The 19,106-nt window shown below is 36.0% G+C and overlaps 1 protein-coding gene across 5 annotated transcripts in view; it reads right to left on the bottom strand.

The window, feature by feature from the left end:
• Positions 1-722: 722 nt before the first annotated feature.
• Positions 723-19,106, bottom strand: part of Ythdc1 (YTH N6-methyladenosine RNA binding protein C1) — a 30,072-nt gene continuing 11,688 nt past the window's right edge. For 2 of the 5 annotated variants that reach the window (XM_051170360.1, XM_051170358.1), the window contains 13 exons: positions 16,462-16,551; positions 15,931-15,984; positions 15,279-15,373; positions 13,394-13,502; positions 13,185-13,302; positions 8,691-8,775; positions 7,552-7,718; positions 5,043-5,125; positions 4,027-4,063; positions 3,891-3,930; positions 3,731-3,793; positions 1,871-2,005; positions 723-1,292 (listed from right to left, as the gene is read on the bottom strand). In XM_051170360.1, the coding sequence (XP_051026317.1) occupies positions 1,068-1,292; positions 1,871-2,005; positions 3,731-3,793; positions 3,891-3,930; positions 4,027-4,063; positions 5,043-5,125; positions 7,552-7,718; positions 8,691-8,775; positions 13,185-13,302; positions 13,394-13,502; positions 15,279-15,373; positions 15,931-15,984; positions 16,462-16,551 (1,301 nt within the window). In that variant the 3' untranslated portion in view covers positions 723-1,067. Of the gene's footprint in view, positions 1,293-1,870; positions 2,006-3,730; positions 3,794-3,890; positions 3,955-4,026; positions 4,064-5,042; positions 5,126-7,551; positions 7,719-8,690; positions 8,776-13,184; positions 13,303-13,393; positions 13,503-15,278; positions 15,374-15,930; positions 15,985-16,461; positions 16,552-19,106 lie in introns of all 5 variants that reach the window. The other 3 variants (XM_051170362.1, XM_051170361.1, XM_051170359.1) reach the window with 2 other exon arrangements.

The raw sequence follows: 19,106 nt of genomic DNA, 5'->3' as shown, positions 1-19,106 counted from the left end.
GTAAAAGGAAGGAAGGAAAGACGAAAGAGAAAAGAAAATAGTATAAACTTTTTGTTGTGTGGTTTACTATGTTATAGAATTATTACAAGGAAGGAATGACAAAAAAATAAAAAGCGAGAATCTTAATGAAACCAGAAAACTGTAAAAAAATTCATCCACAGAAGAGGAAAATATAAAAGCCTACTATGGATTCAAAAATATCAGATGTACAAATAACAAGCTAAATTACAAACACAATCCCACTCCATGGGATTTTATATATTAGAGAACGAACAGTAATGCTTATGCAGTATAAAGCTGTTAATCAGACAAGGACATAAAGCAAGTATCAATTTTTACTAATTTATTTCATACAAAACAGTAGCAATGTTGAATGTGGGGTTATCTTCTGCTGCCACACACGCAAATTGTGAACATTCCAAGCCAATGTACAGTTTAGAAGGAAGGCTAAATAATAGCATCAACCATGCTACTGAACATAGGAACTTTTTATTTAAAAAGATTAAAAATTAGATAGCAATGTCTTCTTAATATTGCTCTCATCATTGAAGACTTTAAAAAAAAAACGACTTTATAGGTTTAAAAAAAGAGGGAAGAGGAGAAACCAGGAGGCTGCTACAACACTGCCATATAGTCAAACGTCCCACTTCTCGATAGCAGCAGTATTTTTACTGAACCGTGTGTAGCCACATGTAAAAAACACAAACAACAAAAACAAAACAAAGCAAAATACTATGGCAGTTATCGATCAAGATCCAAAAGAAAGAAAACAAAGCAACTCTAGGATGAATACACTGCAAAAAGAACATTTATGAAAAATGAATCAATATCTACATTCTTGGACTGTTCCATTCTGCCCCAATAAGAGTGTCAACTGTCAATTGTGCATTTTTGGCGGATCTGAGTTTTCCAGTTCTTATTCTACTGCATGCTTGGAACAAAGGTGATAATAAATCCTTCTACACAATGAGCTTTAAGTAGACAGCTGAAAATACATTTACTACTTGTAAACACACACAAAAAAAAATACAATATTTTTATCTCCAATCAGTGCCTCCAAAAGCATGTTATCTGCGATAGCGGCCTCTCTCTCCTCGGTCTCTGTCCCGATCACATATTCTTTCTCTTTCTCTTTCTCGATCACGACCTCTGTCTCGCTCTCTGTCTCTTCTGTTATCTCTAGGGCGGTCTCGCTCTCGCTCCCGATCTCTTTCCCGGGGTCTACTTCTCCGACCACTGACAACAGCCTGTGTACGGCGAAGAAAATCATCCACCCTCATATCATAGTCATGCTAGGAAAAAAGAGAAAGTGGATCAGCGAGGCAAAACTTTGTATGGAATTTATGAGCCCTTACAATTATCTGGTCAAAACAGAAATGAGAAAATGTAACTATTAATTCACGGAAATTAAGTGTGGCACTTATCAGCACTAACTGGAATTGGTGTCTCTTCCTAAAATTTCCTATTTAACTTGAAGACTTTTCCATCTGATTCTTTAGTAAGACATAAAAAAAAAAAAAAAAAAAAAAAAAAGTAAAAACCTCCTCAGTCACAGCCATCAAACTGATCACTCACTCCACTCCTACAGGTTACATCCTAGCAATTATGCTAAATACGTTCTTTTTTTTTGCAACGCACCTTTTCTAGTCTTTCAATTCTACAAAAGGAACAGCAAATGGCGAGACCAGGAAATCTTAGGATCTAAACTTTCTTACAATTTGTTTATCGTTAATAGTAATTTAAGGAATTCAACAAAGTACAAATTGAGAGTACGATAAATGCACATAGAAATCTCGTGTGTGCCCAGATGTGAATCACCTACAGAGACTCTAAGCGGTCCCCTCTCCCCTCTGCCTTCTTGTGCACTTACCACTCGTTTATCTCTGTATCTTGCTTCGTGTGGCACAGGATGGTGTCCTGAGTAAGGGGGGTGGGCTTGAGGAGGTGCAGCATGGTGCTGGTAGTAAGGATGGTGTGGGGGCTGCTCCATTCCCGGGTAAGGAGGCTAAAAGAGAAAGATTATCTACATAAAAATCTACCAAATATCCTCATAGACAAATTTATTCTTAGAACCCGTATTGTCAAATCCCACCAATCCCAAGCAATTTCACCATTACCACTCATATACCTTGAAAACACTGTTTTCTAAAATACCCTTATTGTTAAAGTGAAAATATGCATAGCAAAGGCATACAGCAAGATCTAATGAGTTTCTCTCTCAATACTTTTATCATTTAAATTCTAACAGAAACTTAAAAATAGGGTGCTTACTAAAACCAAAGCACTATCCCTAAGCATGTTATACTTATTTGGCATTTCACGTAGCAAATTTATATTAATCCTAAATGACAGAAAAGAAAGCCAGATTCCAAGAGGTTAAACAACTAGCCTACAGTCAGTCACACTATTGAAAGGGTCATAACACAAGTGTACACATAGCTAAGATACAATTGCAGTGCCCTTGCCTCTAAAATCCGTAACTCTCAAATCTCTCTCCAAAATCAAGTCCAAGAACTAATACGACTTAAAAAAAAATGTCAATATGGTTGAGATGGCTCACCATGTAAAAACACCAGCTGCCAGGCATGACGGCCTGCGTTCAATCCCTAGGACTTGTACATCTGTGTATGTCATGCACACGCCCACAGAAACACCAATAATTAAGTGTGATTTTAAGGTGCCATTATAAAATTAATAAAGGGCTCGTGATAGATTACTTGAGTGTCAAGTTCATCTTCCTACTTCAGACTCAAAGAATTTTCTAATTTAAGCTGTATGTACAAGATCATGTGAAACTTGCTTCAAGTGGATCCAAGGGAAAGTTAAGTCCTAGGAGCACTTAAAAATGAAACGAGCCCATGTCCCCTGGAGGGGGAGACCTGGTGGCACTCAGAGGAAGGACAGCAAGTAGCCAAGAAGAGACTTGATACCCTATGAGAATATATAGGGGGACGTAATCCCCCTCAGGAACAGTCATAGGGGAGGGGAATAATGGGAAAATGGGGGGGGGAGGAATGGGAGGATACAAGGGATGGGATAAACATTGAGATGTAACAAGAATAAATTAATAAAAAAAAAAAAAAAAAAAAAAAAAAAAAAAATGAAACGAGCAGACAAGAAGCGCAGAGGTGATTCGGCAACCAAGTTTTACTTCGTGGGATCTGTTTCCAGATAGTCTGGACATCTCAGAATATACCATAAGAACATCAAATGTCCTTGAAAACAGAAAATGAAAACTCAGGATTGAATTCACTCTTATTTTAAATTTATACTAATTTTCACACAGGTACAATTAGAAACTTTACATGAATTTAGTCAATGTATCTTCTGCATGGTCCTACTAAGTTGACATCATTTGACTGACGGTTAAACTATATGAAATAGAACTGTTCATTTAGCAACCTATGTGCAAAGTAAGCCCACTTCCTAATACAAACTACTCAGTATCCGTCTGATAAGCCAAAGAATAAATGAATGGCCAGTGAACTTTATGAGTGAGGTAAACAGATGTTATCATGGAACTTGGTCCACGTGTGAAAGAAAGATGAGAGAAGAAATGTAAACACCCCGGGAAGAGCTCATGCTAACCGCCACCATGGTATGCTTTATACTTATCTACGTTATGCCCATAATTATTAGCATAAACAAAATTAACTAAACTCTTTCATCTTAACCAATTATTTTAAGTCTTTTCATGGATAGACTAGTGCAGAAACAGAGCAATACAAACCATTCCTTGCCAAGGAGGCGGTGGTCCCATGTTATGAAATTCCCTCACATAATCATTGTAGGACTAAAATAAAAGATGATATTGTCAATAATAAATTAAAATTGATGGAATACAAAACAAATCAGACCCTAACTTTAAGTATGTAAAATTTAATGCTTACCCCATTTAAAAATACATCTCGGCGAACTCCTGAAAATCGTCTGTTGGGAATAAGATTTGTGAAACTAAATTCAGGTAATTCATAAACTAGCTCCAAGAATGTAATTCAAAACTAAGCAAGAGTGAACCCAACTTACCTGTCAACTTCCTGGTATCGAAGATCCTTTAAATACCCTGTTCAAACATCAAGCATTTTAGTAAATCAAATTTTACGTTTCCACTATGGCATAATTAAACCTTCCTTACCCTTGTTTTAATTCTTCCCTTGACAAATACACTTTAAAGGGTGTTATCCATCAACTACTACAGAGGTTTTCCATATTTCATGGAAGTTATAGGCAGAAGATCAACTTGAGTGCAACATCTGAACTTGAGGACACGGAAGCAGAATGGCTTTAAACAATGTTTACCTTTCACCTTGAGAACTTACAGCTACATTTTAGAACATGAAGACTCAGAAGGACACAAAACTCTCAAAGCTGTAAAAATGAGCATATGTGTACTCCAAGAATCAAGTAACAAAACAGGTGTTTACTCCATATCTGGCTTCCTTGAGAAAGGATACAACAAACTATTATAATAAAAATCTCTGATTGCCCTGTTGCTGGGGAAAACGAGCTTCTATAAACCCATTTTGTTACAAAACACTAAAGTTATAATGCTAACCAAAACCAATTTCTAGAGATTTACAGGTGTGTCAGTGATTGTAATTGAAATATAACCCCTATGAACACACTAGCTGAAAATTTACACCTGGATGACAAGCCAAGTGTTTACCATCACATATCAAAATGGTGAGTTTTTTTAAAAGGCCTAATTCCTATTTTGATTTCCAATTACTGTTGTATACTATAGGAAACCCTGCGCATCATTGGGAATAGAAAACACAACAAAACAAGTCACTCTTTTCCTACATCTTACACATGAACACATCAATTTCCAGTTTTGCAAAGCCAGCAATTTCAAGTAATTAATAAATTATGACTAACAACCTAAACACAGTAGGGGAAAAACTATTAACTATAACTAGTAATGATTTCCTATGGTTTAAAATAATCATGTCCTAAATGTTCTTTATTTTTAAACCTACTAAAGCTTTTAGTTGTTTTAATGATTTTAAGTCAAATAATCTTCAGGATTATAAAATATTAACCTGGTCTCTGGTGAAACTCAGGGGGATAGTCAATCCTTGGTTTCTTTCTGCTGTTATGAATATCATAATCTTCTGGTCGACGCCTACACAAATTAGACACATTAGAAATTAAACGAAAAACAGCTGGTAAAACAACAGCAAAGCAAGAGTTTTACAGAGTTGAGTACAAAGAATAGCCCAGGGCCACCTTTTAAAAACAATTTTTCTTTAAGTTCTTAAATTTTAATTCCTCAAAGGTAAACCTTACTAACTACTGGAATAGATCTCCCTGTAATTTCACACTATGAAACAACCTCAAGGACTCTCTACATCAAACTGTAAACCACACTTTAGTAGTCTACACATATATGTGCTGTTCTGTAATAAGCCAGAGGTTCCTAAATGTCACCATTCTGGTGAAAACAGAAGGAAAACCATACCAGCAATTATACAATCGTTAAGTCTAAAATTTATATAGATACTATAATTTTAGATTCCATCTAAACAAAATTAAGAATGCCTTAAAATGATGCCTCTGCTTTACACAAAACTGTGTATTTCATGATTATACAGAAAGTTTTCAATTTAATGAAGCTATGTTAACAAAGTTTTAAAACTGTTAGATATTTGAAAAACTAAATCTTTGAAACATTTATTCTTTAAATAACATTAGTAACTAAGGAAATTTTTTCTAGAGACAATGCCTTATAAAATGGCTCTCAGAATTGTCATATAATAAGCTAACATAAAACTAGCTCAAAGTTTAACTTTAGAAAGTGCTGTTAATTTGAGAGGGCCGCTCTTCACTGTCTTTCATAAACGTTGATAGCTAGTGTAACAATACAGTATAAAACACACTTTACTTAGCATTTAATAAGAACTAAACAAAATAAAAACAAAAGTTCCAAAACATTTAGGGAATAAACATAGCTTTTTTACTATTAGTTTCAAATAATAGTATATAATAACCCGGCATCAATAGTTTTTCAGCTATTTCTCTAAATATTGAATGCTTTCATTAACTTTTATAACAAATCACTCAAACTGCAAAGTTAAATCCAACAAAACCAAGTACCGAGCCCCCCAACAGAATAAAACAGTTGCATCTACAATAAATATTACTAAGAAAATTAAAAGCTGGTTTATAAAATAAACATACCGCTTTCTTGTAGTTTGGGGAGTGCATTTACGACCGGTATAAAACATGATAGTAACAGTTCATAAAGTAGTCCAACTACTGACTGTAAGCCACATACATATATGGAGGCCCTGGCAGGCTTGAGAGAAGGTGAGGTGGTGTTTTAAGTATAGTTTGCAGTCCATTGCAAAACTGAGGAAAAACTTCACTTGTATATACTGTATTGCACTGGAAACCTCTTAGCTTAAAACTTCAAAAGACATCTTGGTGATCAGTCCTTTTAGGCCAAAGTAAGGGGCTCTGCCAGGTTTCCTCCTACCTACTCGACAAAGTCCTTTTTAAGCTCAAAGAAATGGGACTCTTGTTGGATTATCTGTACCTACCACAGGTTGTTTCCACCAAAAGTAAACTTAACCAAAGGTTTCATCCCATCAACCACACATCCAATAGTCTTTAGTAGAATATTTTAGATTTAGCTGTATGCAAAGCTATACAGGGGAAGGTGTTGGGTAGAAGGGCTTAAATCAGTTCTTTTCAAAGACTTCTCTCCAATTCTGTAACAAGTTAAACCCCCTTTTCCTGGGAAATGCTGTTAAGTTCATAAGGTAGTGATCAACAAGCATGGCGATCCTCTAAAACACACTTTAGTCCACAGGCACTGCCAGCATCGGGAGAAGCTGTAAGCAGACACAGCAACAGCCCTTCGTTTTGGTTTGTTGCCGGGTCTCCCAGGGCCACTTGATCCCCTTTGGAAAGAACCTATTGTTTTCAGAAGCTCAGCAGGATGTATGAATTCACTGGGCACATGTTACAGAATATGTGGCAATGGGGTTAACACATCACGGTGATAAAATTGCAAACAGTCCCAATAATGCTCCTCTTGAATATGAAATAACTTAAAACATTTTATCCTCTAAGTGAGGCGTCATCTTCTCAAAAAATATTAGTGATCCTTTATAAAAGTCCCATATGTGATAAGGCTTATCCAGAGACACACCTGAAAGAAAAGGCTTTTTATAAAATATTAACAATTTTTGCGAATAAAGACTTCCTCCTCTTCCTCTTTCTAGCCTGTTCTTAGCAACAAAATGCCTACCTCATTTCACTTGCGTACTGTATTCTCTGAGTACTATCTAGGCTAAACTGGTCATCACTTGTTAGTAAATTATTTTTTCTGCATTAGGAAAGATCCCCATTTTCCTCTTGAAAAAAATGACTGAGACCAAGGTGACCATGTGAAATCCTCAATGAAGCCACAAATTAGTCCATGCAGCTTGATTTGAGGATTTTCTCTTTCTTCTTTACCGCAGGACAAACTTTTGACGAATCACATTCCTCCATCATGTTATCCCGATACATGGGCCTATTATCAGTCCAAAGAACGTTTCTAACCTTCCCACATCCCGGACTGGTTCTCGACGGGATGGACGTCCTCTTGATCGAGGCTGAGAATGCATTCTTCTCTTGTGACGCATTTTATGAATGAGCTGATACAAGTCAATACTTTCATCAGGGGGAAACAGAAGACAAAGCTGAGTTCCACATTCAAGTTCAATTTCCTGGAATAGTAAAGCAATAATTAACAGACAACACAGAATCTCTCAAAAGAACTAAACACTGATTTCTCAAAGACTTTTTCCCAAGGAGGTTAAACATGAGATTCTAATAATTTACAGGAACCCTTCCAAAGTGAACAGTAGAAACAGGCTCTCATCCAAAGTGCAGCTGCTTAAAACATGTATTACCCTCTACTCTAGTCCATTCTATGAAAAGAAGTATTTGTGTAAAATACATACCTGTGTCATTCATCTTAAAACAATGAAGAAAGAGTATGTCTGAGAATCAGAATTGAAATACCTACAGAGGCAGTCTAACCTATAACTTATTCAAAATTGTTGCTTTTAATTATCAACACTTTTACTCGTAAGTAATAGGAATAACATAGTTAACTGTTGGTACCAAATCACATAAAGAAGTTATAAGCACCGAAAGTTTGGATTTATTTTAAATCACTACACGTTTAATTTAATTTGCAGACTTTAAAACGTGTATACATCTGTTTTTTCAGTGGGCAATTTTCTATTCAGGAAAAAAAAAAAAAAACAGACACGTTAATGCTAATTCTAAAACTATACCATAAATTCCAAAACTTTAAAAGAATTTGAGTGCTTGCTTCATCAACACATATACTAAAATCAGAATAGTTTGGACAAGGACAAGAATAGCATGCCCCTTGTGAAAGGAAGATGTAGATTTATGAAGCATTCCACATCTGAAATGAAAAACTACAAAAACAGGGCCATTAATCTTTCATTCCTTGCCCTTTGGTTTTATTAGTGAAAACACCATTTACCTGGATACCAATATTGTTAATAGGTATCTTACTAGTCAGTCACAATCACAGGAAGCAGAAACTCCCAGAAATATTCTCCATTTTTCACAATTTGTATCTTCTAGACAACGTTTTAAAGCATCCTTTAATAAAGGTCTATAAAAACCGCTGATTAATGTAGCTTAAAAATTAAACAGACCTGTCCATCACGTCCAATCTTTACTGGCTTATGTTCATTCCAAGGATTGGTGAGATGAGCTGACTTAGTGAAGGGTAGTTCACGCCTAAATATAAAACAGTGTATATTTATTCTTCTGCAAAATCTTTTTGCAGTACTATTACCTGTGAATGTGACAAAAATGTAAAGAACCACTTACACTCGCAGGATGTAAAATCACCTACAGAGAGCTCGTTTAAAACCTAGCTTTTTCTTCAAAAAATTTAATACTCTGTTCTTGAAAACTCCCAAAGAACAAAAACAAAACAAAACAAAAAATTAATACAGGTATTCTTTAGGTTAAGAAGAATTACAACTTTTGTGAATCCCTACATTGAAAGTACTTTAAAGTCAAAAATACATTTGCTACAATTTAACCTATCAAGCACAGCTTATCAATAGATCACAATTATGGAATATGGGTTATTTATGAAACAAGCATGTGTCAGCTAGAAACAAAATATAAGCCAGGTCTGGTGGTGTACACACACTCAAGGAGGCAGGGGCAGGTAGATGGCTATTGAGTTTGAGGCCAGCCTGGTCTACAAAGCGAATCCAAGCCAGCCAAGGCTAAATAGAGAAAACCCTGTCTCAAAAACAAAACAAAAGGAAAAAAGAAAAAAAGAAAATGTAAAGCACTGATAAGACTTCAATTATCTGCCAGGCCTGGCGGTGCACGCCTTTAATGCCAGCAGTGGGGAGACAGAGGCAGTGGATCACTGTGAGTTCGAGGACCTAAGCTAGTCCAGGACAGCCAAGCCTACACAGAGAAACCCTGTCTTGAAAAACATGGGGGGGGGGGGTGGGGGGGGATTCCATTACCTGTCTCTAAAAAATATCAAATTATTGAACCTACAATACAAATTTGAGTATCCAAAAGATAACCTACTGTTGGTGAAATAATTGGCATAGTACTACATGCTTAAACTTTGTTTCAGAAGTAGGTAAAGCTCTACTGATATCTGGCTTTATGCTTTTTATTTTTTATTTTTATTTCCCTTCCAAGTTATCAGTTTAAAACATTCACAAAGCCAGATAAAGAGGCACACGCCTGTAATCCCAGCTCTCAGGGAGGCAGAGGCAGGAGGATCTCTGTGAGTCAGAGGCTAGCTTGGTCTACAAAGTAAGTCCAGGACAGCCAAGGTTACACGAATAAATCCTGTCTCAATAAACAAAGCAAAGCAAAACAAAAAACAAATTCACAGAACTGAAATCCTAGAGCTAACAAAATACATTTACAGACCAGTTTCATTTTTATCAAAGTATTAACAGCAGAATACCCAATATCCAAGCTAAAGGTCTTTAGCAAAGCTGTCTCAATAAACAAAGCAAAGCAAAACAAAACAAATTCACGAACCTAAAATCCTAGTGCTAACAAAATACATTTACAAACTACTTTTATTTTTATCACTGGAAGTATTAATAGCAGAATACCCAATATCCAAAGTAAAGGTCTTTACAAAACCAAACATTATCATTTAAGGCTGTGACTTTTTAGAATCATCAGCCATAATTAGACTGAAGAGACTTACACATTGCTAGAATGTAACAGACAACTGTGATGTGCCATAGGAAAAAACAAAATTTAGCATGTATTATAAATAACATCATCCTTGATCCATGGACCACACTACCTGCTCAACCAGCTACAGAATAGGGATCTAATCATTTTTTAAACAAATAAGCTATGAAAGGTGTTCATAGATGACATTGTCAATGTTCAGCGCACCAGAAAATATGGAAGAGAAGTCCCTCTGTAGGGGACAAATTTAACAATATAAAATATAAAACAGTGAAGCCTTTGGCTATTAATGCTAGAAAACAAGTTATTTGGAATAAATGACAAAGAATTGGAAACACAAGTAGGTTACTGGCAATAGATGATAAAGAGCTAGATAAATGGGTATTTCATAGATTACAGTGTTATTCTGAGCTTATTCCAAGTGGCAACATGGTCACTTTAACATTCCTCCTTTTTTATTTGTAAAAAAGCATTCATTCTGTTCCAATTTCCATATGCCTGTTAAGTGACTGAGTTACTTGGGATTCAACAAACTTACAATGAATTTCAGGACTCAGTATTTTTAGCTGAGCATCTAATGTGAATCTCATTTGTTTTTGTTTTTCAAGACAGGGTATCTCTGGCTGTCCTAGACTCACTCTGTAGACTAAGCTGGCCTCCAACCTATCTCTGCCTCTGCCTGAGTGCTGGGATTAAAGGCATATGCCACCACGCACAGCTAAAGTCACTTTTTAAAAAAAAACCTGTGTCAACTAAAACAATAATCTGTCATCCAATTTTCATAGCATGTGTGCATGTATGTGCATGTGTCCTAGAGTTCAAACTAGGTCCTTCATTTCATAACATGTACATGCTGAGACATCTCACCAAAATTTTAAAGTTTGTATTATAACTTAAGTAAATTATTTTCTAAATAACTACATACGTGTAAACCAGGGAGCGAGAAAGTTAACATCACCACTAGTCTCATTTCAAAGCACTGTAATTATAATTTTTAATTTACTGTTTCTACATGTTATGGCACGGACATTTTGCAAAACAACATATGTAAGAGACAAAACATACTTTACTTAACCAATTTTATATTTATTTAACAAAATTTAGATGCCTTTTAATTTTAGCTATAGAAAGTAATCAGAGTCGTGGGCTGGAGAGATGACCCAGTGTTAAGAGACATTCTGAGTTCAGTTCCCAGCACCCAGAGTAGCCGGCTCACAGCTAGCTTAACTCCAGCTCCAGGCAAACTGATGCTCTTCTGGACTCTGGCACATGCACTCACGCACGCACGCGCGCGCGCGCGCACGCACACACACACATACACACACAGAGAGATTTTAAAAAATATGAGTCAGGTGTGATAGTGCCTATCTTTAACCCTAACACTTGTTATGCAGAGGCAGAAGGATCACTCTGAATTTCAAGACCAGCCTTGTCTACATACTGAGTTCTAGGATAGCCAGAACTATATATAAATCCTGTCTTAAAATAACAAACAAAATCAAACAATTAAAAATGTTAAGCCTTTGAAACAAAAACTATTTGCATAGCCTTTTTGTTTCTCTATTTAAATTCAAATACAGTGTTTCCACTTAGTTTCATGAAATCCTGGCTAGCGCATATGCAGTGCAGGACAGGAGGCAGAACATGTGCAGTGTGGGACAGAATGCAGTGCATGTGCAGTGCATGACAGGATGCAATGCATGTGCAGTGCGGGACAGGATGCGGTGCATGTGCAGTCCATGACAGGATGCAGCGCATGTGCAATGCAGGACAAAATGCAGTGCATGTGCAGTGAACGACAGGATTAAGCACGTGTGGAGTGCAGGACAGGTTGCAGCGCATGTGCAGTGCGGGACAGGATGCGGTGCATGTGCAGTGGGGAAAAGGACGCAGTGCATGTGCAAGGCATGACAGGATGCAGCGCATGTGCAGTGCAGGACAGGATCTGGCGCATGTGCAGTATGTGACAGGTTGCAGCGAATGTGCAGTGTGGGACAGGATGCAGCACACATGCAGTGCAGGACAGGATGCAATGCTCACATAACATCATGGCATATTTCCACGTGCCTCCTTTTGCCAGTCTACTTTCATGAACAGAAACAGTTTTCCCTCTTCATTTGGTTTTCTCAATCTCAACTTAATATGAAGTTTAACCCAGCCTTTAATTCAGTGATGTTCCTGCCTCAGCCCCACAGACCCGTGCCACCAAGCTTAAGTTTCCTTATTTTTACCAATGCTGCTAATTCCTTTGATTTCTAACAAAATGAAGCTATAAACATAATTCATATAGTCCATTTCAGATATTTAATGTTAAATGTAATATGACTTTTTCACTTGGTTAATTAGCCTTTTCTGTACAGTGACTTGATTTGGTATGAGACTAAAAGTAGTGGTAATAATTTATAATGTAAAAATTCATCAATTTTCCTAATAAACATAGTTAAGTTTTTTGGATTTTGTTGTTGTTGTTGATTGGCTGGTTTGGCTTTCCAACACAGGATTTTTTGTGGAGTTCTGGATGGCCTCAGATGCAGAGATCTATCTGCCTCTGCCTCCCCGTGTGCTGGGATTACAGGCATGTGCCACCAAGCCCTGCTGCATAGCTAAGTCTTAATGCTATTTAAAACATACCACAAAGCAGATTATAAACAGTCCCCAAAATTGCTAAGACAACTATTCTGTAATGAAATAAATATATCAGATCTTCCTAGAAAGCACATTTCTCCTCTTAGCATCCTATAGTAGCTTAAAGAGGCAATGAACTGGTCAGGTACATTGTTTTTATTTAAAACACAGTAATGTCTTGAACGCAAGTAGGTCTAAGAATAAGGAACCCTACCACTCTGGCCTCCCCCAAAAGAGTACAAGAGTCAGAGAGTATCAAACTACTACAGAACTCTTCCTTTATTCTCAACCACTGAAAACATAACTTTCTCTGTACTAATGTAATTTACCTGCAAATCCAGTCAATTTTAAAGACACCTCCAAGCATTTTTGCACTCATTCCTGCTGGAAGCACCCAATGTATAGGAGATCCGCCATGGTGTGATTCTGAAGACAATCTGGCAAAGCCTAAGGGAACCACAATATCACAAAATAATTTATTAAGTGTTACTGCAATTATTTTTATATACCCAAAATAACAAATTACTTTTATTCTTACCTTGAAATTTTCCACTTTCTCTGACAGAAAATATTAAGATAACACTCCTTGCAGATCTGAATGCCAGATTTAATTTCTTCTCATTTACAGGCAATGTAGACCATACACCCTATAGAAATAATGCAAAGATAACATAAAATTAAATACAAATCTGTTAACTATAGTGATAAAAAAAAAGTAAACATTACTATGTTGGTGTTTGAAATTTAAGAAACCTGTAACGGAAAAGTCTTTTTTCTTCTTTTTGTTTTTTTCAGACAAGGTTCTCTTGTAGTTCTGGCTGTCCTGGACTCACATTGTAGACCAGGCTGGCCTCGAACTCACAGAGAGCCACCTGCCTCTGCTTCCCGAGTGTCGAGATTAAAGGCATCACTACCATGCCCGACTCAGGAAAATACTGTCAAATGTAAAAATAATTGGGATGCACTTATCTGATAAAATATGAAGAAATAATCAATTTTACAGAATTTAAACAAAGGAAATTGTCGGGAAAATCTTATGAACTGGAATTCTACACCAATCTCTACAATTACTCTAAAATCAAAATGATTTAGGTGTTACTGAAAGATGAATCACAGCTTCTGTCTTCCTAAATTGAATAGGTGTGCCTAATCACTTTTTTTGTTGTTGTTGGTTTTTTTCCAGAGACAGTGTTCTCTGTGTAGCCTTGGCTGTCTTGGACTCACTTTGTAGACCAGGCTGGCCTCAAACTCAGAGATCTACCATCTCTCTCTGCCTCCCAGAGTGCTGAGTGCTGAGATTACAGATGTGCACCACCACGCCTGGCTCTAATCACATAACTAAAAATGGCTTATCAGCAGTAAAACTATAAATGAACAATGTCAAAATTCTAGTTTTTCTAATTCAAGATTTTTATGTAGGTTGAAGAGTTTTGGTTTGGGTTTTTTGTTTTGTTTTGTTTTGTGTTTTGTCTTGGTTTTGTTTTACAAGACAGGGTCTCTCTTCTGTGTTAGCCTTGGCTGTCCTGGAGTTGCTTTGTAGACCAAGTTGTCCTCGAACTCACAGCAATCAGCCTGCCTCTACCTACCGAGTGCTGGGATTAAAGATGTGTGCCACCACACCCAGCAAAGAGATCTGTATTTAACTAGAGCTGGAGCACAGTCATCTGACTCCTAAACTAGTTTCAACCATTTAAAAAAAAAAAAAAAAAAGACTAAAGACAAAAGTAAGTTAAGGCAAAGCAGCTTTCATTTTCTTGGAGCGATCGGTAGTCTTTTCCATGTCAGGGCTTCATTGCATCAGCTTAAACCCACTTCAGCTAAAGAACAGTATAACTAACTGGCTAAGCTACTTGCTGACTGTTACTTTCTCTTTGTAGTTTTATGAGTAATCATTGACCCAAGTTAGAAAATACTTAATACCAACTGAAATATGGATAGGGTTGTGCACATTCTGATAAGCTGAAAATATTACTTGATTCAAACCAAGAATTTGAAACTATTATAGTAACTGGTATAAAACACAAATGTACTTTTTTTATTCAGTATCCTCCAGCAACCGATAAACCTTCTGGTGAACATTGAGAGTGGTCTTTTAAAAGTATGGCTTCCCTTCTTTCTAAATACAGGTGACTGTACTTAATATAGTAATAGCTCAATACAAAAGGAAATATTAACAAACACATCTATCACAGTATAAATGTAAATATTACAGCATAAATACAATCTTCAACACTGTACTATGATTTCTAGAATAAAATAAAAAAGTAAATTCATGCCACTACCAGGTTTCCTTATTTGCCACAAACCAGATTTGCAGTGGCAACTGGAGAACTCAAAGAGCATCTTAGGCTACTGGAGGGAACTTTCATTTGTAACTGCATTTCATCCTTTCAGGATTAGGACTGTTTCAATAGGGCTAATACCTTAGCTTTGGCAAGAGACACGTTCTCATGGTTGTTACTCTTTATGAGGAAAAATCTTGCATCCTGAAGCACATACTTGAGTTTACTGGTTTGATCTGGGAAAAAAAAAAAAAAAAAAGAAATCCATATTTATTAACCATGGACAGTACTACATATAAATGTGCCAACTATAAGAAATTAGCCCTCCAAACCCAGCTAAACAGGAAAAACTTAATTCACCCAGTTAGCCTAGAAAGCTCAGGCACAACAGAATAAAGCAAAGGTAAGGAGAGAGAGCCAGCACTCTGCAGGGCAGCCTCACCCAGCAATGTTCCGGTATATCAGACCTATGCTAAAGTATGACAATAGCTTTAAGTTCTATAAACTTTTACCAGATTCATTTAAAGATTGATCAGAGACTATCATGCTGTTAAACATACATCCAAATATGTGCCAATCATTATATTAGAAACCAAAATGGTTCTGCCTACAATTATTAAAGATAGGCAAGAGAAAGCAGACACAAAGATTTCTTTCAAGTTTATAATCTTTTCTCCCTTGACATGATGTATCGGAACATGACCACATTAAAAACTATTAATGGAGAACCAATAAGATAAAATAATGGCTTTATGGAGCATGCAATGAAAACAATTTCAAATTTAAATGATACCTTTTCGGACAGCACGAACGGAAGATGATAATTTCTCATGCTTCTTTTCTGAACCTGTATTTAGCCAAAGTACATTTGTTCAGATTGAGCTTTAATAGATGAAGACAAAATTTCTACAGTCTTGTCACATAAAATTCTCATTCAAGACAAATTAATTCTTCCTGGCGCACCCACACACAAAAAATATATTTCTCAATGTGTACGAGTGTTTTGCTTTTTGAGCTGTTTGATTTTTTTTTTTTCTTTTTTCTTTCTTTTTTTGGGATATTTGAACAGTTTCCCACTCAGAAAACTAGTCACTGAATCATCATCTTCCAAGAGAAAAAAAATGTGAAAATTGAAAATTTCACTGAAGCAGTAACAGAACAGGTTTAAAATAAGAAAAAGCTTAGTCTCTCCTAGAATTATTACACTAAACATGCCAAAAATTCAGTACTAATGAAAGTCAATAATTCACACTGAACTACAGCCTCCATACTTTCTATAGCAAGTTACAGTCTCATCTATTATGCTAAAATGAAGTGGGATTACCTGCATATGACTCTGACGCAGAACTGCCACTTCTATCAAAAACAATGGGTGATATGCCTCGAGCTCTCTTCCTTTCCTTCTTTTTCTCATCTAAAACAAAAATCCAGACAAGTTTTTAAAATATCACAATACAAAAGAAGCTAGCATGGGTATTTCAAACGAGAACTTGTCCTGGATCTAGTCTTCTTATCCAGCTCTTAAATATTAGTCATGTTTCTTTATCTTCCCACTGGTCAACTTCCTGTCTCATTAAAACAAAAACAGAAAACAAAAAAACACCGCTAAAAAGTATGTTTGACCCTGTCACAAATTTCAAATAATAAAAGTACATAAACAGAAATCAGGTCCTTACTCAACTGCTTTATGAAAAAGTTTTATGCAAGAGAGGGAAATTTGTAAAGAAAATAATTTTCTTCAATAAAACCTAGTATATATTTTGTATGTGTCAGGCAGCGCTGTACTAAGTCCTGCTAATTGTTTGAACTACACTACCATCGTCATCAGAAGTCTTATTGTGATGTACTCAAACAATCATTCCGACTGGAAAACACACACACATGAACATAACTAGAAATTGATTCCCCACGTCTGTGTTTTCAATTCCATCTCACCGCTGGCATTCTAGATCGTTCTTTTTGTATACCACTAAGGTCTTAATGGTAGTCCATGTATTTACCTAAGAGAATGGGGGGAGTATATTCAGTACACAGAAAACGGTTCAGGTTACATATTATATAAGAATGACATCAAGCTTAATTAGGAACTGTATAAATACATGAGAACTGAGACTGAATTAGCTCTCATGTCCCTTGTCATTGCGGTCGTTACTGGGAGATAAGGAATATAAAAAGAATAAAATATTTTTGTAAAAACAATGGAAATATTAAAAAAATTATCAATGGTCACACTGTATATCAGTTAAAAAACTAAATTCTTTTCTCTCTTAATTCTTAGAGCAGACTCATTAAGATTTACAAATAGGAAACCATGACAAAAACAAACAAACAACAATAAACAAGCAATACTGAAGTCCCACATTTCCTTAGTTGCAAGACAGTTTGAAAGGCAGGCCTTCAATTTAGAGAATACAAGAATACAAGACCTATGCTCTATTCTTCCTGGTAAATGAAAGAGAGATTTTATAGATTTTCGTTGTTTTCTGAAAGCATTAATACTTACTATGATGTGCTGTAATACAAGTGTTGCAGATTGCCCATGACACTTTTATTAATGTATGAAGCAAGAACATCCTGGCAATTTTTTAGTAATGGCACCACGAACTTGAAAGCCAAGTGGGTCATTCTAGGACTGGCTAATCTTCTGCGGTGGGGGGTTGGGGGAGGAGTGTTTTAATTATTACTACTACACCTTTTTCCAAAGCTGTAGTATGTTTTTAAATTTTTCTTTCCTAAACATTTCAAGAGTAATTCCTTAGCCTAAAAGAGCAATGTCTCTTATAGCTAAAAATCACTCACAGAGATAATATGGTGGTGGTGGTGGTAGTGGTGGTGAAATCAATGCAGAACATCTTGCCCAGCTGAATTTGTAGCATAATGAAAATCTCTTAGGAAAATAAAGCTTTTTTTTTTTTTTTTAATCAACCAGTAAGTTCTTTTATAAATTACTAAAAAATATGAGAAAAGGTAAATTGGATAAAGTAGAATGTAGAAAAGTAGTGATACTAAAACTAAATGTGGCCTGATATTTAAAAACTAGCATATCTGGGCTGGAGAGACGGCTCAGAGGTTAAGAGTTCTGAGCGCTCTTCCAGAGGTCCTGAGTTCAATTCCCAGCAACGAAAAGGTGGCTCACAGCCATCTATAGTGTGATCCGATGCCCTCTTCTCATTTGCGGACATAATACTGCATACAAAATAAATAAACCTTAAGAACGACAACTAGCATACCCAAATAAAAAACTTTCATAGTGACCCCATTTTTCTTTCAAGCAATTAAAAAACAAAACAAAAACCCTACTAAAAAAAGTACCTATGTATCGTGTCTTAAGTAGATCCCAATAAGCAATTTTCAGAATTCAAGGTAGCTCTTTTAAAACAGTGTATTAATAAAAGTTGCCAACTTGTAAACTGATCCTCTACCCTTTCAATTTAAAATGTAATCTCTATATTTTAATGCAATGTAGTATGAAGTACTTGGACTACAGTAACAGGTTCATGTAAGAATGTAAAAATTAAAAGTATTTCAGGTCCTAACCTTTTCAACAACCACATTATTTGATCAATACCCCAAACATACAATTCCTTTAAAAAAATTTCCTCTAGTCCCAGCTACGTGCAGTTTAACACACCTCCAAAATAACTGAAGATTCTTCACATCAACACTTTTTGGTTTTGCTTTTGAGACAGTGTCTCCTCAAACCCCTGATCGTCTTGCCTAACCTTCCCCAGTACCTAAGATCACAGGCTATCTCAGTCAACTCATATGTACAGAATAAAAAGATAATCTTGTGCTTCAGAAAAAAAGATTGTTTTGGCTCTACTGCCACATGTTGGCGATTAAAGGGCATTCTACCTAATAGAAAAGTATCATGTGAATACACATCAAAGGCCTATGTATCTGATTGTTTCCAGTGATAAAACTTGTACAAATAAATACTTTGATATATACTAAAACAATTCACAGCCA

Source organism: Acomys russatus, chromosome 28 (assembly GCF_903995435.1).
Source record: "Acomys russatus chromosome 28, mAcoRus1.1, whole genome shotgun sequence".
NCBI classification, from domain to species: Eukaryota; Metazoa; Chordata; class Mammalia; order Rodentia; family Muridae; genus Acomys; species Acomys russatus.
The sequence above is the reverse complement of the archived record's forward strand: the minus strand, read 5'-3'. Positions and strand labels throughout refer to the sequence as shown.